The sequence below is a fragment of the Caretta caretta genome, chromosome 1, assembly GCF_965140235.1.
Source record: "Caretta caretta isolate rCarCar2 chromosome 1, rCarCar1.hap1, whole genome shotgun sequence".
Classification (NCBI taxonomy): Eukaryota; Metazoa; Chordata; order Testudines; family Cheloniidae; genus Caretta; species Caretta caretta.
In genome coordinates, this window is record NC_134206.1 from 161461043 (window position 1) to 161487246 (window position 26204).

General features: G+C 42.6%; 2 protein-coding genes and 1 pseudogene across 6 annotated transcripts in view; 2 read left to right on the forward strand and 1 right to left on the reverse strand.

The window, feature by feature from the left end:
* BRWD1 (bromodomain and WD repeat domain containing 1) overlaps nt 1–26204 on the forward strand; it is a 117851-nt gene that overhangs the window by 37080 nt on the left and 54567 nt on the right. For all 5 annotated transcript variants that reach the window (XR_012670133.1, XM_048866571.2, XM_048866550.2 and 2 more), the window contains 12 exons: nt 50–275; nt 1165–1350; nt 2175–2358; nt 3688–3781; nt 10559–10699; nt 12620–12705; nt 21015–21207; nt 23121–23246; nt 23382–23489; nt 23922–24046; nt 24185–24267; nt 25049–25160. Coding sequence is in view for 4 of the 5 variants with exons in the window: in XM_048866571.2 (XP_048722528.2) it covers nt 50–275; nt 1165–1350; nt 2175–2358; nt 3688–3781; nt 10559–10699; nt 12620–12705; nt 21015–21207; nt 23121–23246; nt 23382–23489; nt 23922–24046; nt 24185–24267; nt 25049–25160 (1664 nt within the window). In the remaining variant the exon portion in view is untranslated. The remainder of the gene's footprint in view (nt 1–49; nt 276–1164; nt 1351–2174; nt 2359–3687; nt 3782–10558; nt 10700–12619; nt 12706–21014; nt 21208–23120; nt 23247–23381; nt 23490–23921; nt 24047–24184; nt 24268–25048; nt 25161–26204) is intronic.
* On the reverse strand, nt 8010–9807 carry LOC142071001 (uncharacterized). The gene is made up of 2 exons (XM_075125126.1): nt 8940–9807; nt 8010–8551 (listed from the first exon to the last, which is right to left on the reverse strand). The coding sequence occupies exons 1-2, from the start codon at nt 9517–9519 to the stop codon at nt 8010–8012; spliced, it is 1122 nt and encodes a 373-aa protein (XP_074981227.1). The 5' UTR covers nt 9520–9807.
* Nucleotides 15134–15252, forward strand: LOC142070696 (5S ribosomal RNA; annotated as a pseudogene).

Sequence of the window (26204 nt, forward strand, 5' to 3'; positions counted from 1 at the left end):
ACATATCCTTTTTTCAAATTGACAGTATGCAAGCTTCATTTCTTTCCAGATTCCTGATCAGATGTTCTTCCACACTGACTACCGACCATTGATTCGAGACGCTAACAATTATGTCCTAGATGAGCAGACACAACAGGCTCCTCATCTCATGCCACCTCCGTTCTTAGTAGATGTGGATGGAAACCCTCATCCAACAAAATACCAGAGATTAGTACCAGGAAGAGAGAACTGTGCAGACGAACATTTGATTCCTCAACTGGGATATATAGCAACAAGTAAGAATAGTAGTTTTAACTTCAGGATCTATCTGTGTCTGTCTGACTAGACTTTAGAACCATTACAGTTCTTTTGAATAGGAAAAGATTAATGTTCTACATTTACCTCAAAGCTATTTTTATATTTTACTTGAGATTTATGTACTTGTCTTGTACCGCAAATATCTACCGGATGTAATATTGTCTGATCAAGCGTATTTGCTATAGTTTCACCTTCTAGTTGCTGGTTTACAAAGAGGATATAATCACTAATGCACTGGCAGGTAATGAAGGTGGTGGTTTAGCTCAAATTGAAAAAGTGAGAATTCTTTGGAACAAAAGATTTCGTCCTTCTAGTGTCTTTTAGTTTATAACTGACTTCCTGGCTGTATGCAACCATAGCATGGGTATGCAAGAATCAGTAAAGAATTTGAGACACACGTCATATTAAATATTGCCAAAAAAAAAAAAAAATCCTTGCCTGTGGTATGGATAACATCTTAAAATTATTGAAACAGAGCTTCTTAATCTAATTTGCTTTTATGCTGTTTCTCCAAACCAAGAAATGCAAAGAGTAAACAGTGAAAATAGTCTGTTTCACATTTTTATGGAAGTTTTTTGGTTAATTTAATTTTCTGATGCCATATTTGGGTTGCAGCGATTGCAAATATATTTTTTAAAACTCATGAATTATTTCTGTTCATTTTAGGTTTGGGAAATGTCCTTTTTAAAATATGAAGTAATATAAATAACTTGTGGGTGATTATCTACATTATGTTTCAGAATTATCCTCATACTCAATTTTAGACCAGCTTAATTGTTAAGGTGTGCTGTGAAGGTGATCAGCACAGCCAACTTTAGTTCGATGGCTGTTAACCATTTTGCTTGTTGTTTGCATTAAATTTACCAGGTGATGGAGAGGTTGTTGAGCAAGTGATAGGCCAGCAAACTGTTGACCAGGATGAACAAAGTCTGGAACGCAACATTCTTGATGGCATGATAAGACAGTTACAGCAACAGCAAGACCAAAGAACTGGATCAGATCAAGAAGTTGTTCCAAATGGACTACAAAATGGAGAAGGAACACCTAGAAGAGGTCAGTAAATACTGATAAATATTTGTTTAGGTGTGGGGAGGGGGAAATCACTTCATCTGAAGAGTTTTTTGTGCTACTTTTGAGTATGAAATAGACTAGAACCCATGTGGACTATCTGTTACCATCTGGGATCAAGATGCCCTATAAAACTGGGATTTTTGGCTGTGCCTTTTGGGCTAAAACACCTCCAGGTACTTCTGTAAATGTATCTAAAAATGTTGAATCTCCAGTTTTTGGTACATACAACCTTAAACATATAAAAAGCATTGGTTTTGATTGCAGGCAGCTAAATATTTAAGGATATATGTAGAGTACTGTAATATTTCAAGAGTTCTTGAAACTCACTTTTTACTTGTATTTTTCTAAAGTTTGCAAAAATGTCTTTTCATTGATTAATGGTTTCTTCTCCCTTTCTTTACCTTGTGGACTTCAAGTGGATTTAAAATGAACATGATTCTGTTCAACATGTATATACCTATGACTATATAAGTGTCATGCTGGGAATAGTATTTAGGTAGCTAGCTGTTGGTGCAAAATCAGCAGGAAAAACTCAGAACATCTTTCATGCTGTGTTGCCTTTCACTGGGGTTTGAAAGTAGCAGTGGAAGTAATAAAGATTTTTAAAACAGCTTGAAATCCTGAATTTATTTATCACGAGAGAAGGCAATCCATTCACACAGTTTGATTCTTTAATATGTTTCCTGTGAGCTTTCTTTCGTTGGAGAAGGTTAATTTCTAATTTACAGTCAAACAATTGGGGCAAACTAGACACCAAAGGTGTCCAGTGGCAGAGGATTTTCTACTCTTTCATCATATTTTTTTAGGGTTTAGAAGGCCAAGTTTAGACATCCAGTCCCCCCCAAATATTGGTCTGCGTCGCAGTGGGCAAGTGGAAGGTGTACGTCAAATGCATCAGAATGCTCCACGAAGTCAAATTGCCACAGAGCGAGACCTTCAAGCTTGGAAACGAAGAGTAGTTGTACCAGAAATACCACTGTATTTATTCAGGTGCGTGAAAATTTAGCTGGCTCATATGAAGGACATCTCTTTTTTTTAAAAAAAAAAAATATGATGTTGCTATCAGTATTACTCCAGATGTTTAATACCTTAATGTTCTCCTTTATTCAGTGCTATTGGGCCTACACTAAAAATATACTCCTGTGCAAATTGAAATTATTAAATGTTAATTTCAGTTGCGTTCAAAACTAAGTTGGTAAAAGTATGCGAAATAAGGGTGAAGGGAGAACTAACTAGTTGGAAAATAACTTGAGCATGTAAGAGGATTTACTGCAAATAATGAAGCATGTTCCAAAAGAATTGAAGGGCTAGTTAGGTTCACTGAATGCTCCCCATTTTCCAGCAAAGTGAGGGTTATAAGGTTACATTCACTAACTTGGAAAGATTAAAAAAAATATTTGGGAGGCTCCTGAGCGACTCTTCTCTTGGTACGAGTTGCTGTCCAGCAGCAACACAGGAGGAGCACTGCCTGAACAGGAGACAGAAGAAGGTTCTTGAAGACAGCTGGCTGTTGCTTTCATATAGGAGCATTACATGCCTGGGAGGAAGAGGAGTAGCATTTGTTGCTGAGGATAAGGAACAGCAGCACTTGTAGCCAAGGGGGCTGTTAAAAGCTTTTTCCTTCAGCCCAGCCTCAGAGCCAGGTGTCTGCAAAAGGGAAAGAGGACGAACTCCTGTTGTCGTCATCAACTGCTTGCAAAGCCTGGTGGTTGTGGGGAGGAAGAGAAGCAAACCCTCTAGTGTTAAATGTATCAGCTAAGATTGGTTGAATCTACTTTACTTGGCCAGCATGTTTAAAAGAAAAATCTAGAAACCTGTTCCTTTGCAAACAGCAAATATGTCCTTGATGCCTATCACTGTACATGGTGCCTGTTAGCATGATTCTAGTAGTGTAGATGGGACCAAAAAGGTGTGTAAGGGAGGTGATCTATCCATATATTTGGACCTACTTCTACTGATGGGACCATAGATTGAAAATGGAGTGGGGATTTATTTCATCCTACAAGGTGGTGAATTTGGGAGAAAAATCCTCTTGTAAATTCTGCTTATCAACCATGTCTGCCAATGTGTGAGGAGAGTTTTTTCTTTATGAATTGATAGCTATATAAAAACCCTAAAAATTTAGAAACCATAGAATTTCTTCATCATGTTATAACCATTCCAAGAGAGGTTAAAATTTGGACATTTAAAGTGTCAATTTTGCTAGGTCCAGTGTCGGAATATAAAGTATTGTAAAGAAGACAAACCTGTAACTACTCAATTTACTTTCAGAATTGTGATTTTACTTTTATTTTGACAAGTTTCAAAAATCTCTTGTAGAAAACAGGAGGAGTACCGTATTGCAAAAGGAGAGGAAGAGAGAGCGCTCTATACAACAGAGAGGAAAAGGAAGACATTTCAGTTCTCAGAAAAGGTATGAAACTGATATAGTGAATGATGAGCTCTTAACTTCTGCATGAGAGAGCCACGAGTTGAAAAAGTACCTACAAATGTCTCTGAAGATACCATCTTGCAGGATTCTCCCAGATCCCAATGCCCCATTTTTCTGGTAATTTTTTTATTTAATGGTGACTCCCTTGAATTGGCTTTTTTTTTTTTTTTTCTTTCTGGGAGCTTCACCTTCCTCCATCCACGGAACTGACTGGAACTTAGTTGGCAGCTTGTTTGACAGTCGAGAGCGCCTGGATTGGACTTCGTGCTGCTGCTATTGTATTAAAGGATTCAAGATTTTATAGACAGGGCAGTTTTCCCAGTCACGTACAGTACTAATGAGTGTAAACATAGTGAGAATCCTCCAAGATATCTTCAGAGTTTATAGAAATTAGTTCGGAATAATAGGCTAGTTAACTTTTTTTTTAATTGAGTAGATTTCAAGTTGGTGTGCTACTGAGGGTATGTCTACACTACAGAATAAGGTCGAATTTATAGAAGTCGGTTTTTTAGAAATCGGTTTTATAAATTCGAGTGTGTGTGTCCCCACAGTAAATGCTCTAAGTGCATTAAGTGCATTAACTCGGCGGAGCGCTTCCACAGTACCGAGGCAAGCGTCGACTTCCGGAGCGTTGCACTGTGGGTAGCTATCCCACAGTTCCCGCAGTCTCCGCTGCCCATTGGAATTCTGGGTTGAGATCCCAATGCCTGATGGGGCTAAAACATTGTCGCGGGTGGTTCTGGGTACATATCGTCAGCCTCCCGTTCCCTCCCTCCCCCCGTGAAAGCAAGGGCAGACAATCATTTCGCGCCTTTTTTCCTGAGTTACCTGTGCAGACGCCATACCATGGCAAGCATGGAGCCCGCTCAGGTAACCGTCACCCTATGTCTCCTGGGTGCTGGCAGACGCGGTACGGCATTGCTACACAGTAGCAGCAACCCCTTGCCTTGTGGCAGCAGACGGTACAGTACGACTGGTAGCCGTCATCGTCATGTCTGAGGTGCTCCTGGTCGCCTCTGTGAGGTCGATCAGGAGCGCCTGGGCAGACATGGGCACAGGGACTAAATTTGGAGTGACTTGACCAGGTCATTCTCTTTAGTCCTGCAGTCAGTCCTATTGAACCGTCTTATGGTGAGCGGGCAGGCGATACGGACTGCTAGCAGTCGTGCTGTACCATCTTCTGCCGAGCAGTCATGAGATGTGGATGGCATGCAGTCCGTCTGCTGCCAGCCAAAGATGTAAAAGATAGATGGAGTGGGTCAAAACAAGAAATAGACCAGATTTGTTTTGTACTCATTTGCCTCCTCCCCTGTCTAGGGGACTCATTCCTCTAGGTCACACTGCAGTCACTCACAGAGAAGGTGCAGCGAGGTAAATCTAGCCATGTATCAATCAGAGGCCAGGCTAACCTTCTTGCTCCAATAAGGACAATAACTTAGGTGCACCATTTCTTATTGGAACCCTCTGTGAAGTCCTGCCTGAAATACTCCTTGATGTAAAGCCACCCCCTTTGTTGATTTTAGCTCCCTGAAGCCAACCCTGTAAGCGCCCCTCCCAGCGTCAGAGCAATGGCAAACAATCGGGCATCTGAGAGTGCTGTCCAGAGCAGTCACAATGGAGCGCTCTGATGGGGCTAAAACATTGTCGCGGGTGGTTCTGGGTACGTGTCGTCAGGCCCCCGTTCCCTCCCTCCCTCCGTGAAAGCAAGGGCAGACAATCATTTCGCGCCTTTTTTCCTGAGTTACCTGTGCAGACGCCATACCACAGTAAGCATGGAGCCCGCTCAGGTAACCGTCACCCTATGTCTCCTGGGTGCTGGCAGAAGCGGTACGGCTTTGCTGCACAGTAGCAGCAACCCCTTGCCTTCTGGCAGCAGACGGTGCAATACGACTGGTAGTCGTCCTCATCGTGTCCGAGGTGCTCCTGGCCGCGTCGGCTGGGAGCGCCTGGGCAGACATGGGCGCAGGGACTAAATTTGGAGTGACTTGACCAGGTCATTCTCTTTAGTCCTGCAGTCAGTCCTATTGAACCGTCTTATGGTGAGCAGGCAGGCGATACGGACTGCTAGCAGTCGTACTGTACCATCTTCTGCCAGGCAGGCAAGAGATGAGGATTGCTAGCAGTCGTATTGCACCATCTTCTGCCAGGCAGGCAAGAGATGGGGATGGCTAGCAGGCGTACTGTACCATCTTCTGCCAAGCAGCCATGAGATGTGGATGGCATGCAGTCCTTCTGCACCGTCTGCTGCCAGCCAAAGATGTAAAAGATAGATGGAGTGGGTCAAAACAAGAAATAGACCAGATTTGTTTTGTACTCATTTGCCTCCTCCCCTGTCTAGGGGACTCATTCCTCTAGGTCACACTGCAGTCACTCACAGAGAAGGTGCAGCGAGGTAAATCTAGCCATGTATCAATCAGAGGCCAGGCTAACCTCCTTGTTCCAATAACAACGATAACTTAGGTGCACCATTTCTTATTGGAACCCTCCGTGCAGTCCTGCCTGAAATACTCCTTGATGTACAGGCACCCCCTTTGTTGATTTTAGCTCCCTGAAGCCAACCCTGTAAGCCGTGTCGTCAGTCGCCCCTCCCTCCGTCAGAGCAACGGCAGACAATCGTTCCGCGCCTTTTTTCTGTGCGGACGCCATACCACGGCAAGCATGGAGCCCGCTCAGCTCACTTTGGCAATTAGGAGCACATTAACCACCACACGCATTATTCAGCAGTATATGCAGCACCAGAACATGGCAACGCGATACCGGGCGAGGAGGCGACGTCAGCGCGGTCCCGTGAGTGATCAGGACATGGACACAGATTTCTCTGAAAGCATGGGCCCTGACAATGCATGCATCATGGTGCTAATGGGGCAGGTTCATGCTGTGGAACGCCGATTCTGGGCTCGGGAAACAAGCACAGACTGGTGGGACCGCATAGTGTTGCAGGTCTGGGACGATTCCCAGTGGCTGCGAAACTTTCGCATGCGTAAGGGCACTTTCATGGAACTTTGTGACTTGCTTTCCCCTGTCCTGAAGCGCATGAATACCAAGATGAGAGCAGCCCTCACAGTTGAGAAGCGAGTGGCGATAGCCCTGTGGAAGCTTGCAACGCCAGACAGCTACCGGTCAGTTGGGAATCAATTTGGAGTGGGCAAATCTACTGTGGGGGCTGCTGTGATGCAAGTAGCCCACGCAATCAAAGATCTGCTGATATCAAGGGTAGTGACCCTGGGAAATGTGCAGGTCATAGTGGATGGCTTTGCTGCAATGGGATTCCCTAACTGTGGTGGGGCCATAGACGGAACCCATATCCCTATCTTGGCACCGGAGCACCAAGCCGCCGAGTACATAAACCGCAAGGGGTACTTTTCAATAGTGCTGCAAGCTCTGGTGGATCACAAGGGACGTTTCACCAACATCAACGTGGGATGGCCGGGAAAGGTGCATGATGCTCGCATCTTCAGGAACTCTGGTCTGTTTCAAAAGCTGCAGGAAGGGACTTTATTCCCAGACCAGAAAATAACTGTTGGGGATGTTGAAATGCCTATATGTATCCTTGGGGACCCAGCCTACCCCTTAATGCCATGGCTCATGAAGCCGTACACAGGCAGCCTGGACAGTAGTCAGGAGCTGTTCAACTACAGGCTGAGCAAGTGCAGAATGGTGGTAGAATGTGCATTTGGACGTTTAAAGGCGCGCTGGCGCAGTTTATTGACTCACTTAGACCTCAGCGAAACCAATATTCCCACTGTTATTACTGCTTGCTGTGTGCTCCACAATATCTGTGAGAGTAAGGGGGAGACGTTTATGGCGGGGTGGGAGGTTGAGGCAAATCGCCTGGCTGCTGGTTACGCGCAGCCAGACACCAGGGCGGTTAGAAGAGCACAGGAGGGCGCGGTACGCATCAGAGAAGCTTTGAAAAACAGTTTCATGACTGGCCAGGCTACGGTGTAAAAGTTCTGTTTGTTTCTCCTTGATGAACCCCCCCGCCCCTTGGTTCACTCTACTTCCCTGTAAGCTAACCACCCTCCCCTCCTCCCTTTAATCATTGCTTGCAGAGCCAATAAAGTCATTGCTGCTTCACAGTCATGCATTCGTTATTCATTCATCACACAAATAGGGGGATGACTAGCAAGGTATCCCAGGAGGGGTGGTGGAGGAGGGAAGGAAAATGCCACACAGCACTTTAAGCACAGCACTTTAAAAGTTTACAACTTTAAAATTTATTGAATGACAGCCTTCTTTTTTTTGGGCAATCCTCTGTGGGGGAGTGGCTGGTTGGCCGGAGGCCTCCCCACCGTGTTCTTGGGCGTCTGGGTGAGGAGGCTATGGAACTTGGGGAGGAGGGCGGTTGGTTACAGAGGGGCTGCAGTGGCAGTCTGTGCTCCAGCTGCCTTTGCTGCAGCTCAACCATACACTGGAGCATACTGGTTTGGTCCTGCAGCAGCCTCAGCATTGAATCCTGCCTCCTCTCATCACGCTGCCGCCACCTTTGAGCTTCAGCCCTGTCTTCAGCCCTCCACTTACTCTCTTCAGCCCGCCACTTACTCTCTTCAGCCCTCCACCTCTCCTCCCGGTCATTTTGTGCTTTCCTGCACTCTGACATTATTTGCCTCCACGCATTCGTCTGTGCTCTGTCAGTGTGGGAGGACAGCATGAGCTCGGAGAACATTTCATCGCGAGTGCGTTTTTTTTTCTTTCTAAGCTTCACTAGCCTCTGGGAAGGAGAAGATCCTGTGATCATTGAAACACATGCAGCTGGTGGAGAAAAAAAAAGGGACAGCGGTATTTAAAAAGACACATTTTATAAAACAGTGGCTACACTCTTTCAGGGTAAACCTTGAAAGTTAACATTACATACATAGCACATGTGCTTTCGTTACAAGGTCGCATTTTGCCTCCTCCCACCGCGTGAACGGATTTTGGTTGAATGCCAGCAAACATACACTGCAATGCTTTGTTCTACAGTGATTCCCCAGTACGTGTTGCTGGCCTGGAGTGGTAAAGTGTCCTACCATGAAGGACGAAATAAGGCTGCCCTCCCCAGAAACCTTTTGCAAAGGCAGAACCGCAAATGCCAGGGCAAAGTAATCCTTTCACATGCTTGCTTTTAAACCATGTATAGCATTTTAAAAGGTACACTCACCAGAGGTCCCTTCTCCGCCTGCTGAGTCCAGGAGGCAGCCTTGGGTGGGTTCGGGGGGTACTGGCTCCAGGTCTAGGGTGAGAAACAGTTCCTGGCTGTCGGGAAAACCGGTTTCTCCGCTTGCTTGCTGTGAGCTATCTACAACCTCCTCCTCATCATCTTCTTCGTCCCCAAAACCTACTTCTGTATTGCCTCCATCTCCATTGAAGGAGTCAAACAACACGGCTGGGGTAGTGGTGGCTGAACCCCCTAAAATGGCATGCAGCTCATCATAGAAGCGGCATGTTTGGGGCTCTGACCCAGAGCGGCCGTTCGCCTCTCTGGTTTTCTGGTAGGCTTGCCTCAGCTCCTTCAGTTTCACGCGGCACTGCTTCGGGTCCCTGTTATGGCCTCTGTCCTTCATGCCCTGGGAGATTTTCAGAAAGGTTTTGGCATTTCGAAAACTGGAACGGAGTTCTGATAGCACGGATTCCTCTCCCCAAACAGCGATCAGATCCCGTACCTCCCGTTCAGTCCATGCTGGAGCTCTTTTGCGATTCTGGGACTCCATCATGGTCACCTCTGCTGATGAGCTCTGCATGGTCACCTGCAGCTTGCCACGCTGGCCAAACAGGAAATGAGATTCAAAAGTTCGCGGTTCTTTTCCTGTCTACCTGGCCAGTGCATCTGAGTTGAGAGCGCTGTCCAGAGCGGTCAGAATGGAGCACTCTGGGATAGCTCCCGGAGGCCAATACCATCGAATTGTGTCCACAGTACCCCAAATTCGAGCCGGCAACGTCGATTTAAGCGCTAATCCACTTGTCAGGGGTGGAGTAAGGAAATCGATTTTAAGAGCCCTTTAAGTCGAAATAAAGGGCTTCATTGTGTGGACGGGTGCAGGTTTAAATCGATTTAACGCTGCTAAATTCGATCTAAAGTCCTAGTGTAGACCAGGGCTAACAGTAAGTGAAAGGATGGATTTGCGACAAGTTCTGTTAGGTTGTAAAATAACCACTATTAATTTTATAACAGCTTCTTAAAAAATTGAACCGTGAAAGTGGCCTGCCTTTCTCTCAAATTCAGAAGGACTATATATTTCTTGTTTTAATCTATGTTGTCAAAATAACAGCTTATTTTTATATTTAAAACAACTCTTGTTTTTGCCTTACCTTTCTTTATAGTTATGTTGATTGTATCTTCTCATATGACATAATTTTTTCTTTAATTTCATAAACTGCTCAATTCCACAGAAGATAATCAAACTACAGAATAAACTAGGAGTCTGTTTATGTAAATAATCATAGTTTCACTACACAACTATAATTAACTATAATTACAGTTTTAATCTTTTTTAAAAACTTACTGCATTAGGAGTTACGATTTTGACACTACTGTAAGTTGTACCACATTTAAGCAAAAAGTGGGAACTCTGAATAGCTTGTAGACCTCAGCTTTTCAAGAATAGATACTCTTTGCATTCTTGTATGTTAACAATATTTGTTACAAGTCTATACAATTAAGTTTACTTTCATACTGTAAAGCTATATTTAACTTATCTATTTATGCAAAAATTGGATTGCATTAATTCAGCATTGTATCTTTATCTGTAATGCCTTACTTTTTACTTCTGTATATATTAGAGTGACTCTGAAGCTTCACTGATACAATCCAAGCGTAGACTGCATAGGCGTAAATATCCAAGTTATCGAACACGGAATAACACAGAACAACTTGATTCATCTGATGAGGAAAGGGATGACTGTTTTGGCTTTATAAACCAGGTAAGTGCTTTTCCAAATTCTTTAATTTAGTACTTGGAATTAGTGGAAAGTATTGTGAACGTTTCATAAAATGTCAGATTTCTGTTGCAGAAAATGCATGCATCCCTGTTTTTACAAAAACAAATATTTCTTTAATATGCTAACTGTCAACAGATATTACCAGTGCTCTAGGTTACCCAACACTTCAGTTATAAAACCTTGCTTTTGCTTGTTTAAAAGTACTGTTGCAAACTGTCTGTCTGTTTGGGCTGCTATTTTCCATGCCAGTCATCTGCCTCAGGTTGAACACTTCTGAAAATTTCAGCAAAAATAGCTTACCCATTTCCAAGGAAGAGATTTTTTTCTATTGTTTTTTTTTAAAAAAAAAAAAACCCACCCTTACAATTGTTTCATTGAGAAGCTCTAGTGCCTTTATGCTTTTGTAGTAGGGATTTGAAATTTGGCATTGGCTACACCCTAGTTTCAGGTGTCTTTTGTTGTTCTGTGGAAAAACTGCCCAAATTTATCCAAATTTATAATTCTTTGGTAAAAAGTATGTTTGCATATGCTCAGTAGTGAGTTTTGGCAGCTAAATTCTCCAGAGATTCTGTCTGTGTTGGGCAGGGGTTGAGCAGGAGTTTCCCTATAAGCGCTGCTCTTGGCTGCGGTAGTGGTGGGCACAGGAACAGAAAGCAGTGAGACTCTCTTGTGCCTTTCAGTGTTTCCCTTCAAATGCAGAGGGAACAAGAGCTGGACTTGGGGATTGAAGAACTGGGGCTGGGAAATATGGTAGTTGAAGCCAGGGGGAGAGACTGGTAGCTATGCTATAGGGTTGAATCAGGGTCGTGCAGTGAAGAGACTGTTGTCTGTAGGAACCCTGCTTCATCTATTGCAAGTCAAAAAGTGTATAGTGAATGAGACAGGGTTGCAGGAGTAGAGGACAGTATCATGGTTAAGGCAGTTGAATGCACAGGCAACCTTAATTCTGGCATTTCTTAACTTTGAGTTCTTGACTATGCAACCTTAACAATTTTCTTTTAACATATGTTTCGTGCAGTATGCTGTAGGATACAACCTGAGTCATGACCAGCTCTGATAGCCCTCATGCTGATACGCAGTTACTAGGTCTATTTTCAAAAAAAGCAGTCCTTAACTTCACAATGACCTATTGCTCCTAGGAATCTGAAATTCACATGGGCAAAAACTGCAGGAAATGTTAAAACTTTTGCAGTATATCGCGGGATATTTTACATTCTATGTAATCCGTTTTGTATTTAAATATACACTGCTTTACTTCAAAAAATTATTGAATATAAGGCCAATCAATATGCTGAAAATCTACAAAATCACCATGCCCATTTTGTATGAAATATTTAAGGAAAAACAAATTTAGAGAAGTTAGAATTCTTCTGTTTTTATGGGGAGGAGGGGCATGGTATTTTTTCATTTGTGAATCCCCTTCCTCTACCATGTTAAATCCTTCTTTTGCATGGTAAGTGAGCCAAATTCTGTCATACATTGACTTTGTGAGGACATCAAGAGTCTAAGATATTGCAAATTATATTTCAGAATGAGTATTAAAATCTTGCAAAGCGTGTGCAGTCAAAGAATTCTACAGTATTCCTAGGCAAAACAGTGAGGCTACCACTGGGAGGTGGGCTGTTGTAGCCTTGGAAACAGCTGTAACAGTTCTTATGGCCCCTGTGTTTCTGTGCAGTCTACCCATGTTGAATAATTTAATGTGCAGTGCTAGTTTGTATTATTGTTGAGGAAGTCAGCTCAAATAGAAATTAAAGAACTTTACTTCACTATTTTTAATAATCTGTTATTTTTTAACGTACTAAGGAGATCTTAGTGTTTAAAACAATATAAAACTTATAATATGCACTGCAAAAAAAAAAATTAAGATTGATAGTCAACTAAACTTTTTTTTAAATCCAGGAAGCAGAAGAAAGTGACTGTTTGGATTCTTCTGATGAGGAGGAAGAATGGAAAAGTGACAAGAAAAGCAACAGTAACAGTTCTAGGTAAAAAAATATTTCTACTTTCTCACTTAAGTCTCTTCTGAATGTTGTCAAATTTTGTTTTTGAATGTCTAACACAAATGTAGATTAAAATCTCCCATATAAAGATCTAGCATGATTAGGCTACTTGAAGAAATCCATTCTTTGAAAACGCACTGGGATTAGGGGCTTTTTACCAGCAATCAAGGAAGATGGTCAGTCAAGGGACCTGTGTGTGTGTGTTAAACAAAAAACCTCACCAATATTCACTTCTTTACTCTTACTGAGATTTTTTTTAAAAAAAGTGAAGCCACATTTTGTGCATGCCAAATACAAATATCTTGTTAAGGCAACATTAAAGTTAAAAAGTTGATGTTTGGATTACCACAGTGATTTTTATTATCCGTCATAGAAATTTAGGACTGGAAGGGACCTCGAGAAATCAAGTCCAGCCCCCTGCACTGAGGCAGAACCGAGTAAACCTCTACCATCACTGACAGGTGTTTGTCCAATCTGTTCTTTAAAACCTCTGGTTTTAGGGGATTCCACAGCCTCCCTTGGAAATCTATTCCAGAGCTTAATGACCCTTATAGTTAAAAAGTTGTTCCTAATATCTAACCTAATCTCCCTTGCTGTAGATTAAGCCCATTACTACTTGTCCTAACTTCATTGGTCACAGAGAACAATTGATCACTCCTCTGTATAACAGCCATTAAATATTTAAAGACTGTTATCAGGTTATGTCGTGTCGTGTCCCGTCCCGTCCCCCCTCTCCCCCCGTCTTCTCAAAACTAAACATGGCCAGTTTTTTTAACCTTTCCCCATAGCTCAGGTTTTCTAAACTACTTATTTTTGTTGCTTTCCTCTGGACTGTCTCCAGTTTGTCCACATCTTTCCAAAAGTATGGACACTGTACTCCAGCTGAGACCTCACCAGTGCCAAATAGAGTGGGACAGTTACCTTCCCAGACTTACATACAACATGCTTTTAATACACCTGAGAATATTAACCTTTTTCACAACTGCATCACGTTGACTCATATTCAAATTGTGATTCACTATAGGCCCCAGATCCTCTTCAACAGTACTACCACCAAGCCAGTTATTCCCCATTTTGTAGTTGTGTATTTGATTTTATCCTTCCTAAGTGAAGTACTTTGCATTTGTCTTGTTTGAATTTCATCTTGTTGAATTCAGGCTGGTTCTCCAATTTATCATAAGAAGTGCATAAGATAAATTAAGTATTTAGAAATCAGCAAATACAAAAGTTAAGTAGTCTGATACCACTCTTTTTCAAATACAGTTTATGAATGTAAGAATGTGCGGTGACCTGTATTGTTTTAATATGAGAAATGCAGAATTTTTGTTTCCTGGTGTGAGTCTTCAGTGCACATTAAGGATCTGTGAATAGTGAGTCCTTTACATTTAATTTCATAGGCTTGTAAAGGAAAAAGTTGGAAGATTTCCCCAGTAGTAGGGCTAATAAACAAGGGAAAGCACAGGCAAGTTTCACCTTTTAACGTCCTATAACTGTGTCCTTTAAGAATGTATAGGCATGATTTGGCTAATGGCTATTTTAAGCTATGTACATGTTTCTGTGCCAGTGCAGAAGACGTAGTGATCCCAGAGTTTACCAACATTAAGTTCTTTGAGAAGATGCAGCCGTATATTCCTAGTAAAATGGCAGTGCTCATGCTTTTAGACCGTCCCTTGGCTTTATGAGGTAGCGCCGCCCTGGCCACTCTGTTTCCTACTCACCGCTTGACAGCTGAAGTCGGAGCTCTGTGTGGTTCTCGCTTCACAACCTTGCAATTAGTTGTTTACTGTATATAATTAATAGTAGTGTTAGTTAAAAGTTACAGTATATAGCACAGTGTTAGTGGCAGTGCTCCCCAGTGATGCCCTCACCTGGGTTCAAGCATTGCCCTTTGTGGGGAGTGGTGATTCCTAATAGCGACCCCTACACGTGGTGCTTGCTCTGCCTTGGCGAAGCCCATCTTAAGGAGAACTGTTTGATCTGCAGATCATTCAAAAAGAGGACTTACGTGGCACGGGACCTTTGCCTTAAATAGCACCTGCTTGAGCAGTCCATGAGCCTGACCCAGTACTGAAGCTTCTGACACACCATCTGGGGAGGGGAGGGGAGGGCAGACACCTCGTACCATCAAGTTTGGCTCAGACATCTGTCGAGGCTGGTACCGATGAGAACAGTGCTGGTACTGACAGTCTTAGTGGTGTTGACATACCAGGCTGCGGCAGAATTACTTTGCCTTTTGGTACCATCCTTGCTGCAGGTTCAAGACTTCAGGGCTGACACCCATGATGGCCCTTCAGTTGGAGTGTGCCGCTGAAGTCTTGGCACTGAACCACAAAGCTCTCATTCTGGGGCTTGGTATGGACATGGTACCAGAGACAGTACAAGGGTCTTCGGTACTGAGGCCATCCTCTGCACCGACACAATCAACACCACCCTGAACACACCCGATCTTGTCTGATCTCGGAAGCTAAGCAGGGTTGGGCCTGGTTAGTACTTGGATGGGAGACCTCCTGAGAATAGTGGGTGCTGTAGGCTTGGGGGGAGGGATAGCTCAGTGGTTTGAGTATTGGCCTGCTAAACCTAGTGTTGTGAGTTCAGTCCTTGAGGGGGCCATTTAGGGATCTGGGGCAAAAATTGGGGATTGGTCCTGCTTTGAGCAGGGGGTTGGACTAGATGACCTCCTGAAGTCCCTTCCAACCTTGATATTCTATGATATTCTATGATTCTACCACAGATGGTTCCATGGAGGCTGTCGCCGCCCTTGATGTCAATGCACCCGGGTGCTCCAATACTGTTGTTTGCACCAAGACGGACCCTGCCTGCTCCATCAGTCTTTTCAGCACTAGTGTTGCAGACTACATTGGGGGCGCCTATCTTGACCTTGTTCTGGGCCACAGATGAGTCGGATCTCCCAGTGGAATCTCCCCTCCCACATCTCCTAGGTCTTGGGACTCCTATGCTTCAGAGTCAGGTTTCTCGCCCTCCCACTCCACGTCACCTGAAGAAGTCTGGAAGCCACTGGTGGACCAGTACGGCTCCCAAAGTTGGTATGCACCTCAAGGCCTGGCGCCTACTGGCCACCAATTCCTTACCCATACCAGTGGCCACCTTGGGCCCGGTGACAAGCCCCTTGCTCCTGGAGGTCCTGCTTGTTGTCAAAGTCAAAGTGAGATCCCCTGCTGATGCAGCATTAGGGGCTGTGGACCAGCCACAAGTCCAGATGCCTGCGGTTTCCCATCCCATGGAGCAGCCAGAATTTCCTCATCCGGAGACACTGCACCAGGAGCAGGATCTGCTGGTAGTCCAGCCAGCAGCCTCATCCTTGTCCCTGGATGGTACGGTTTTGCCTGGTTCATCTTCCCCTTCCACCCAGAGGACTTCAGGGCATACCAAGACCTATTATGTCAGGTGGCCTTGTCGCTGGGTATTCGGGTGGAGTTTCTCCAGGAGAATACCCATAAACTTGTGGACATTTTCCAGTCCTCTGTCCCTGGGAGAGTGGCCTTCCCTATTAACGAGGCACTCCTCGGTATCGCTGGTGGCCAAGCGGTTGGAGAAGAGCTATTTTGTGCTGATACAGGAATACAAGGGGTTTTATTCCTATCTGGCTCTGAACTCCCTGGTGGTCACCGCAATGAATGGCAGGACTCAGCAGAGCAGATTCAAGTAGTCGTCCTCCAAGGACAGAAACTCAAAAGTGCCTAGGTCTTCTAGGCAGGAAGATATACCTCTCATCATCACTGCAGATGAGGATCGCGAGCCAGCGAGTCCTGCTGGCCAAATATGACTTCCTCAATTGGTCAGCTATGGCCAAATTTAAGGAGCAGTTGCCCAAGGCTTCCTGGATGAATTTTGGGTGTTTTGTTGCAGAGGGCTGCTTAGTCACAAAAGTCAATGCAATCTGCCCTTCATGTGATGGACACTTTGTCAGGGCGATGGCCTCAGAAAATTACTATGAGGAGGGCTTCCTGGCTCCAGAACTCAGGAATTACACTGTATGTCCAGCAAGCTATTGAGGACTTGCTGTTCAATGATAAGACCTTGTTTTTGGACAAGACTGATGAAATCCTGCATTCCTTTAAGGATTCATGGGCTACCTTAAGGTTGTCGGGGGTATATATGCTACCTGTGCAGAGACACTGTTACAGGGCTTAGCAACTGCAGCCATACAGGCCACAGCACCCCTTCCCCCCAAGACAGTAAGCCTGCCCCAGGAGGAGGGATAAGTCTCACAAGGGGAAGCACTCGAGCTCGGGGCCTGGTCGTTCTTCACACCCTCCTTCGACATCTGCTAAGCACCCATTTTAACTTGTTGGTCTAGAGCCCTGTGCCAGTTGTTGTTCTTTCTCCCTTGTCCACCCATTCCTTTGGAGACAGGCTGTCCTGCTTTTACAATGCCTGGGTCTCGATAATGTCTAACCACTGTGTCCTACACACTGTCAGATCAGATTACGCCATCCAGTCTCCACACCCACACCCCCTCTCCATCCCTCTTTAGGTTCCCCTCTCACGAGATGGTGCTCTTCAAGCATGTCAGCTCTCTGATAGCATTGGCAGTGGTGGAGGAGGCTCTGTGAGAATGGGATGAGGCCTGTCCTTGACCTCCGTGAACTCAACAAATTAATCAAGCACGTGAAGTTCTGCGTGATCACTCTATCAGTTATCCTCCCTGCTTTGTCTCAGAATGACTGGTTCACTGCTGTGGACTTTGCAGACTTTGCCTACTTCCATGTGGCCATTCTGCTGAGTTAGTATCTTCGCTTAATGGTAGGAGACTGCCACTTTCCGTACATAGTTCTCCTGTCTGGGCTTCCTTCTGCCCTCTGGGTTTTCACCAAATGCATGGCAGCGGTCATGGCATATCTCAGGAGGAAGAGAATCCATATCTTCCCCTATCTTGATGACTGGTTGCTGAAGGCAGCTCCAGAGAGGACGTTTTTGCTCACACTGACACCACACTATGCTTACTCGACCATTTGGGTCTCAGTCTAAACACCATGAAGTTGACCTCCACTCCCACTCAGCAAATAGTTCATTGGGGCCCTGTTAGATTCCATGAGGCCAAGGGCGTTTCTGCCAACCAACTGCTTTCAGATGATTCACCAGCTGTACCTCAGTTTGCAATAACAAACGTCCATGTGTGCCTGAGCCTGTTAAGCCACATGTCCGCACATAGTCCACCGTACCAGGTTATCTCTTCATTCTCTTCAGATGTGGCTCAGGATGGTTTACTGTCCTGCCCTGCATTCTCTAGGCAGGTTGGTTCACCTTCCTCCATCAGTCCTGCAGTCCTTGCTCTGGTAGGAATCTCCGTGTAATGTGGGCAAGAGATCCCCTTCTCTCAGCCTTCTCTGACCCAAGTCATTGGTTACTGTCGCATCCCTTCTGGGCTGGGGAGCACGTCTGGACTCGCGGTTGCAGGATCTGTGGTCAGAACAGGAGGCCTTACTCCATATTAGTGTGTTGGAGCTTTGGGCCATCAACAATCTGTGTTATGCCTTCCAGGACCAGATCAGGCATTCAGTGGTCACATACTTAAGGACAGTACCACCACAATGTATTATATGAGCAGATAAGGGGGAGCTCACTCCAGATCATTCTGCTGGAGGAGATCAACGTGTGGCAGTTCTGTATCGAAAAGACATCACTTACCAGGGGGTCAAGAACTGTCTTGCCGATCATCTCAGCAGGGTTTTCTTCCCAACCATGAGTGGTCCCTAAAGATGGAAGTCCTTCAGATGATGTTCACAACATGGGGCATTCCGACAATTGACCTCTTTGTGATGAGGGAAAACAGAAAGTGGTGCCTATTCTTCTCTTCAGAGGGACTCATCCTAGCCTCCCTCTCTGATGCTTTCCACTGCAGCTGGAAGTCTACTCTGCTGTATGCATCCCCCTGCTATCCTGGTCTTTCCCCAGGTCATTACTAAGCTGAAGGTGAATTGAGCCAGACTCATCCTCGTTGCCCTGGCATGACTGAGACAGCATTGGTTCTCAGATCTCTTTGATCTATCAGTTTAGCCTCCCATGCTGCTTCCTCTCCTTCCCAACCTCCTCACAAAGGACTACATCTACCCTGCATTCAGTGATCAGCTCCTTGCACCTTATGGCATGGCTGCTGCATGGCTGAATGAAGAAGACAGGTGTTGCTGGGAGGCCATCCAACAGGTCCTACTTAACAGTGGACACTTTCTACTAAAACACCCTACCTGGCGAAATGGAAGAGGTTTTCTATGTGGTACTTGGCCCATGGGGACCCATCCAGCAGAGGCTTCCATCCAGGACATCTTGGAGTACCTGTTATACTATCAGGAATTGGGCTTAGCACTCAGCTCTCTGAGAATGCACTTAGCAGCAATATCAGTGTTTCATCCACCTATCCAAGGGAAATTGGTTTTCTCCTGTGCCAAGGTGACACGATCTCTGAAAGGGCTTTTCCACCTGCATCCTCTAGTCTGAGAACCAGATCCCTTCTGGGACCTGAACACTGTTTTAGCCGCTCTAATGGGGCCTCCATTCGAGCCCCTTGCTTCCTGTCTGCTGCCTGTTCTGTGTCAGAAAACTGCATTCTCGATTGCCATTACCTCTGTCAGGAGGGCGTTAGTTGCAGGCCCTGATGGCTGGGCCTCCTTACGTGCAGTTCTTCAGGGACATGGTTATGCTTCAGCCACTCCCAAAGTTTGTATCCAAGGTGATCTCTGTTTCATTTGAACCAAGCGATGTATTTTTCCCTAAGCTGCATTCTTCCACGTAGGAACAACGCCTCCATATCCTTGACGTTAGATGCTGTCTATCTTTCCATCTGAACAGGACTGAACAGTTTCGGGCTTCGCCTTGCCTGTTAGTAACATGTACCAACCGCATGAAAGGACAAGCTGTCTTTGAGCAGACCATCTCTAGATGGCTTTGTCTTGCATTAAGAGTGCATATTAGATAGCATTGGCCACGCCTCCAAAGCTGGTATGGGGACATTCGATCAGAGACTGGCAACATCAGTGACATTCCCAAATGACATGTCTATATTGGACATTTGTAGGGCAGCCACATGGTCGTCCATGCATACATTTGTGGACCTTTACGCAATGACCATTTCTTCCAGAGCAGACGATAATGTTGGAAGAGTGGTCATGCGATCCTTGTTCTGGTAGACTGAGCTCCGCCTCTGGATGGAGGTACTACTTCCTAGTCACCTACCTGGAATTCGTGTCTGCATCTACTCGAAGAAGAAGAAACAGTTACTTGCTGTAACTATGGTTCTTTGAGATGAGAGGCAGACTTGTATTCCACGACGCACCCTCCGTCCCCTCTGCATTGGAGTCTTTTCCTGGGCTTTCGGTGTAAAGGAACTGAGCAGGGGTCAGAGCGGTGCTGCGTCAGATAGCCAAGGAAGGGGCTACAGGCACAAGGCACAAGCGCCACCCCTCCTATGGGTATTGCCAGGCAAAAGACTCTGGCTCCAGCGTGCACACGGATCTTCTTGGAATACACGGCTGCATCATATTTTTCTTTTTCCTGTTAAAAGTACTAATCCAAACTTCTAAATTGGCCTGATTTCTAAGCCATGGTGAAATCCATAGTTTAACAATTATAAATGTTTTTATATCAGCAGACTTGTCTTCAAAAGCATGCACTTAATTAGCTGCACACAATGTGCACTGCATATCTTAAAGTCTGTGCCTATAAGTTTAATAAAAATTTGCGTATATTTAGTGTGGCATATTCTGATTCTCAGAGTTTGTTAAATCAAACACAATTTTTTCAAAACTGTTCTCATCCTCAGGGATGACTGTCCATGCCAAGTTACAGCTGTTTTTGTTGGAATCCTGTCTAACAATAATAAGCTATGATTAGAATGGCTTTTAGAAAAGGGAAGTTTTTGTTTTTTTAAACCCTCAATGAAATAGAGATGTCTGAAAGTATGTATCATCTGTTGCCTGTGAGTAGGCAGGATGTTCCTATTTATTGGAATCCTGCTTCTGAAATACAGTAAAGGAACACATTAAATGTTGTACAGAATTTCTATAAGGACAAAAATGTCATAGTTGCATTCTAGTGACTGAAGAATTAGTGCCATAAGTTAAAACTGCTAGCCAAAGTGAAGGAATTAGAAATGTATCACAGCAATTAAATTTTCCTGTACTACTCCTGACAACCTCCAAAACCACTGAAGATCAGGACAGTGGAAAAGGAACTTTACACCTACAAATATTGTTATAATTCATTTAATATTCTTAACTAGTTGTCAGCTGTTTGAATATCTAAATTCCATTTGTTTCCATTATTTTCCCCATGAACAGTGACTCTTCAAGTAGATATTCTGACTGGATAGCTGATGCAGGAATAAATCTCAAGCCTCCTGTGCGAACGTCTCGACGCAAAGCTATCAGATATTGTAGTACTTCAGAAGATGAAGTATCAGCAGAGAAATCTTCTCCTCCAAAGAGGAGAAGAAAAAGAAGGAAAAAACCCAAACCGAAAAAGCAGGAAGAGGTATTATACAGTTAATTCCTTCTGTTCACTTAATTCAAGATCGATATCTTTTTACGTTTTAAATCTTACACCTGGGAATTTATGGAGTTTGTATAAGTTACCTCTGTATTAGGCAGAGGTATTTATGATATTGCTAACTCTGGTTGCTCCTTCCCCTTTTCAACACCCCCCCCCCCCCACAACATTACATCGTCTAATTAAATTTTATGGACTTTGCTTTACAACAAGTAACTAAAGCCTCCTCACTCTTATGGGGTCCAAACACATGGCTTTTCTTACCCTTTACCACTTTTATAGCATCTTTGAATACAAAAGCAAGGAATGCAGATACTTAAGGGTTTTATTTGTTTAGATTTTAGAACACTCTTGGTGCTTTTCTGAATTTTAAAACAGTCTTTGATACAAAAACGTCTAAAAACAAATTAATTGAACTGCCATGTAGTATCCTCAACACAAACCTTTCCATATCTAGCTGATCCACTCTTATAAGCCTGCCCCTGTTTCTCAGTGCCCATTCGAAAAGTCAGATGCCTAGAAGGCCAGAAATCTGGATTCGGGAGAGCTGTGACTATGGAATTTGTTTCTTCTACAAAATGTCTTTATTTTTAAATTGAGGGGACTCCAACTCTGGCATCTCCACTGATTACAGTTGTCATAGTATTACATTTGAGGACAGATGTGTCTTCCCTGGTAACCAGTTCCCAAACCATTTAAAGCTTTATTGTTTAAAACCAACACTTTAAACTCTCTGTAAACTTACTCACAGCCAGTAAAGGCAGATAAGAACTGATGTAATGTGCTGTCTGCATGATGTACTGCTTAATAGACAAGTGATTGCATTCTGCACCAGCTTCACTTTCTGAATCTTGTCAAGGTATGCCTTACATAAAATGCAGTATAGTAATTCAATAGGCCTAGAATAACCAGGGCAAATTCTGCATCCAAAGTGAAGTCACATTCTCCTAGTCAAACATTAGATGGTTCACCATACTGATGATTAGGATGAGAAAACTTTTTAAATAAATTAAAGAAAATAACTGGTTAGAACTTCAGCCCTATCACCAAAGGGGTGTAAATAATCATTCATTTAAATAACTTAAGTCTTCAAAACAGCACAAGTATTAAATGGTTTATAGGCCTTGTTCTGGCCTCTGCACAGGGGGGAATTTTACCCTGAATTCCTTGGTAAATTCTAAAGTGATGGAAAATAGTGTTCTGTAATGTGGAGAACGAGAATCTTTGAGCGCTTCAGGTAATTCTGCAACTCTTGTAGCCAGGGGACTGGTGGTAAAACAGAGTGCCTTTCAAATGTATGTCATCATACAATATAAAATGTATGTAAGTGTGTTTTTCTCAAAGAATTATTTTGATTATATAATCACCTTTGATTCTGAATATTAGTTTTGAAGTGGCAGATATATAATAACTTGGAATTTCTTTGCTTTAAGCTACACTTGGTACACATCTAAATAGTCTGAAGGTTTTCTGTTTAATAAAATGAGATCTATCTCTATCTATATATCTCTATCTCAGTAGTAGTTGCCAGACAGTGTACATTAGAATAGTAGTTTCAAAAATTAGACAAGTCTTTTGATAGTCATGTTAAGAACTACCATGCAGCTCTGAGAGAACCGTGCCCTACAAGTTTATTGGGAGTAGAGTACTTTATGGTTGACATACTTAATAATGACGATGGAAGAACTGCAAATATAGGAAGAACCAAAATACCAAACTTGAGTACCAAAATGTGGGCTTTAGGAGATTTTTGGTCTTAAGGTCCTGGATAAAGCTTAATTGATTATTGTTTCATGGTATTAACTTTGTGTAGACTTTAGAAGAAATTCTTGGATGACAAGTTTTCATGACACTGCACCAAGAACATAATTCTAATGTATAACTATCCTGTTTATCAGAATGTGCAGAATAGTACTCCCACACAGCCCGTAAACGAAGATGTGTTATATGACTACCATCCTCCTGTTTGGATAACTGACACAGCACTTCGAAAATCTCCTTTTGTTCCCCAAATGGGTGATGAGGTGAGAGCTTTTATCAAAAAGTGCTATAAAATTTTAGGTTATCTAAAAGTTAACATAGCAACTGGCACTAAAAATAGAAAAATATGTACTTTAATGTTTCAAGTAAATAATTTCCGTGGATTTTTATTTTTACAGGTAATATATTTTCGACAAGGTCATGAAGCTTATATTGAAGCAGTCAGAAAAAATAATATTTATGAACTAAACCCCCACAAGGAGCCATGGAGAAAAATGGTCCTTAGGGTAAGAATATATTGAAGTTGTTACATGTTCAATACTGGTAATATGTGTTTAACGGTTTACATTAGCATTTAAAATTCTTTGTATAAATATAACTAGTGAGGACTTAGCTATGCAACTTCCCATTAATATCGTCCTACCAACGTAAAGGAGGAAGAAAGCTTTCTTCAGTCATCAAAGAAACCTTCAAAATTGCCCATGGGAGGCCTGGACTTCACTGCAATAAAAACATAAATCTTGATTTTAAAAAGGGTACAGACTCTGTGTAAGGATTTGGTTGTCTCCCAATAAAACCTCATACAGTATTTAACAATATTGGCTTTTGAGTGCTAAAACTATTCAGATGTTTTGTGTAATAAAACTAAACTAGAGATTGTCTCTAGTGTAGGGCTAAAACTTAATGGAATTTGTTGCTTTCATTTTTGTTTGTTATAGGATCAAGAATTGGTAAAAATTGTTGGGATACGATATGAAGTTGGTCCTCCTACACTGTGTTGCCTGAAGCTTGCCTTTATAGACCATGCCACTGGAAAACTTTCAGACAAATCATTTTCTCTCAAGTATGTGTTTCTCTGCCGAAAGCATATGCTAGATAACATATTTTTTTAAAAGAGGCATTCCTTAGCTTTTTTCCTCTACACAACATAGCATAATATAATATGACACACAAATAAAAGCTAATTTTATTTTTTATCTAGATACCATGACATGCCAGATGTCATTGACTTCCTTGTATTGCGTCAGTTTTATGATGAAGCACGGCAGAGGAATTGGCAAGCTTGTAAGTCTTCACCTTCCAAGTGTCTGGCAATACAGTTTTAGAATACAAAAATTTTCCATTGTGGCTAGCTTCTGAGTATGTTATGTACAATTCATTGTGTTGACGTTGATTTAAAAACCGCTGTGTGGCTTGTGTCCTGACTATCGGAGACTTCCAACAGCTCTCTACCATCAGATGCTCCACTGTTGCACTTGAGGTCAACTGAGACCCTTTTGCAAACAGTTTCTAGAGATTTGAACATGCTGGAATTAGATATTGATGGAGAGACCTGGACTATGAAATGGAGTTCATTGCCTCCTAAACCCTTAGGTATGCTAGAGCCAGCGTTTGGCCTTCAATTTATAGTGTTAAGGCTCATCTGTTTTTTCAGGACTTTGCCTCATTGTGGTTGAAGTCATACAAGTTTTTATATATTATAAAATACTCAGCACCTTTAGTGATGCATGCCTTCCAGACTGAAACATATATTAACATCTTGTTGTTTAAATGCTGGTATATGTTTGGATTTTAGAGCTTACTGTGAAAATGTACATTACTTTGTGTAATGGGTTATTTTTCTTTTATCTAGTGTCTGTTTTTTGACGTAGATACTTATAATTTTAAACCAAAATATACTATTGGAGGTCAGACTAGATGTTCATGATGGTCCCTTCTGACCTTAAAGTCTGAGTCTATTCAATAGTTTCCTCCCCAGTAATTCCATCCTCACAAAAAAGCATAATTAAAAACTTTTGGTTACCAGAATATGTATGAGTGGGGAAATGGTTCTTTCTCTTTTCAGCTGATAGATTCAGATCCATTATTGATGATGCTTGGTGGTTTGGAACAGTGTTGGGTCAAGAGCCATATCAGCCACAGTATCCAGATAGTCACTTTCAGTGTTACAGTGTTAAGTAAGTACAGAGGCTTTTAAAATGTTTGTTTACACAGTATAAATCATGGCTTATATTGATGGACTGGAGGTGTAAGAATGCACAAAAGATTGTTGGTTGAAAACCTAAAGCTCCATTAGCAAACTGTCTCGAATGTATTACCAAAATGCAGTAACTTTTTCATAAATAGTAACTTAATGAACATAACTTGCTAAACACAAATTGTATTCTATATTTGTGAAAGAGAGGAACCTCTTATATATTACTATATATAATATAATAACTTATATATTATGGGTTACCGAATCTTCTCCATGGAACAGCCAAGGAAGATGCCTTTTAAAAAAAAAAACAAAAAAAACACACAGCGTCAGTAGTGCAAACTAACACAGTGGAAATGATTTATTTTGGATTTTAATATTTGTGGGTTTGTACTGGGACATGGAAATGTTTAGTTTCTGTATTTGTTCTGTCCAGATCTTGCCAGCTTTATATGTATTAATATTCAAATATTGGATCCAGAACAAAATTGACTAAGATATGCTCATATATTCTTAAATTTAATTTTAATATGTAAAATGGTATGCAGTGTGCAAACCTACTGAGTGGCAGATATGGAAATAAAAATATTTTTGGAAGCAAAGTACATCTCAAAGTATTTAATTTTAATATCTATTCCCTTGTAGTTTAAAATCCAAAATATGTTTGTCATGTTCTAGTCAACCTCCTTTATCATTGCAATAGTTCTTGTTCTTGGGAAGGACAAGTGTGTGGAGCTGCTTTTTGGTCTCTCATTTAGTGACATTTGCAACATATGTGAGAAGAATCTACAGCTGTCGGCCTTCATTTCTGTCCTCTCTCTCCATACTACAACCATGTTAAATCTGTAATATATGTGCTAGCTTACCACAGTGTAAGGTTTGGGAAGCTCTGCTTTACCTAGCTGCATGCATGTTAATCAGCTATCAGCTGAATTATTGATACAATGGGTCAAAATGTTCAGAGAAATGGTGGTTCTGTCCCCAGCTCTGCCCACAAGCTACTTTTTTGCTTTGACTAAACACC

Coding starts and splice junctions, on each gene's coding strand:
- LOC142071001 (XM_075125126.1), bottom strand. CDS start 9,519: ATGCAGAGCTCATCAGCAGAGGTGACCATGATGGAGTCCCAGAATCGC. Junction 8,552..8,939: donor AGGCGGAGAAGGGACCTCTG/GTGAGTGTACCT, acceptor TTTCTCCACCAG/CTGCATGTGTTTCAATGATC.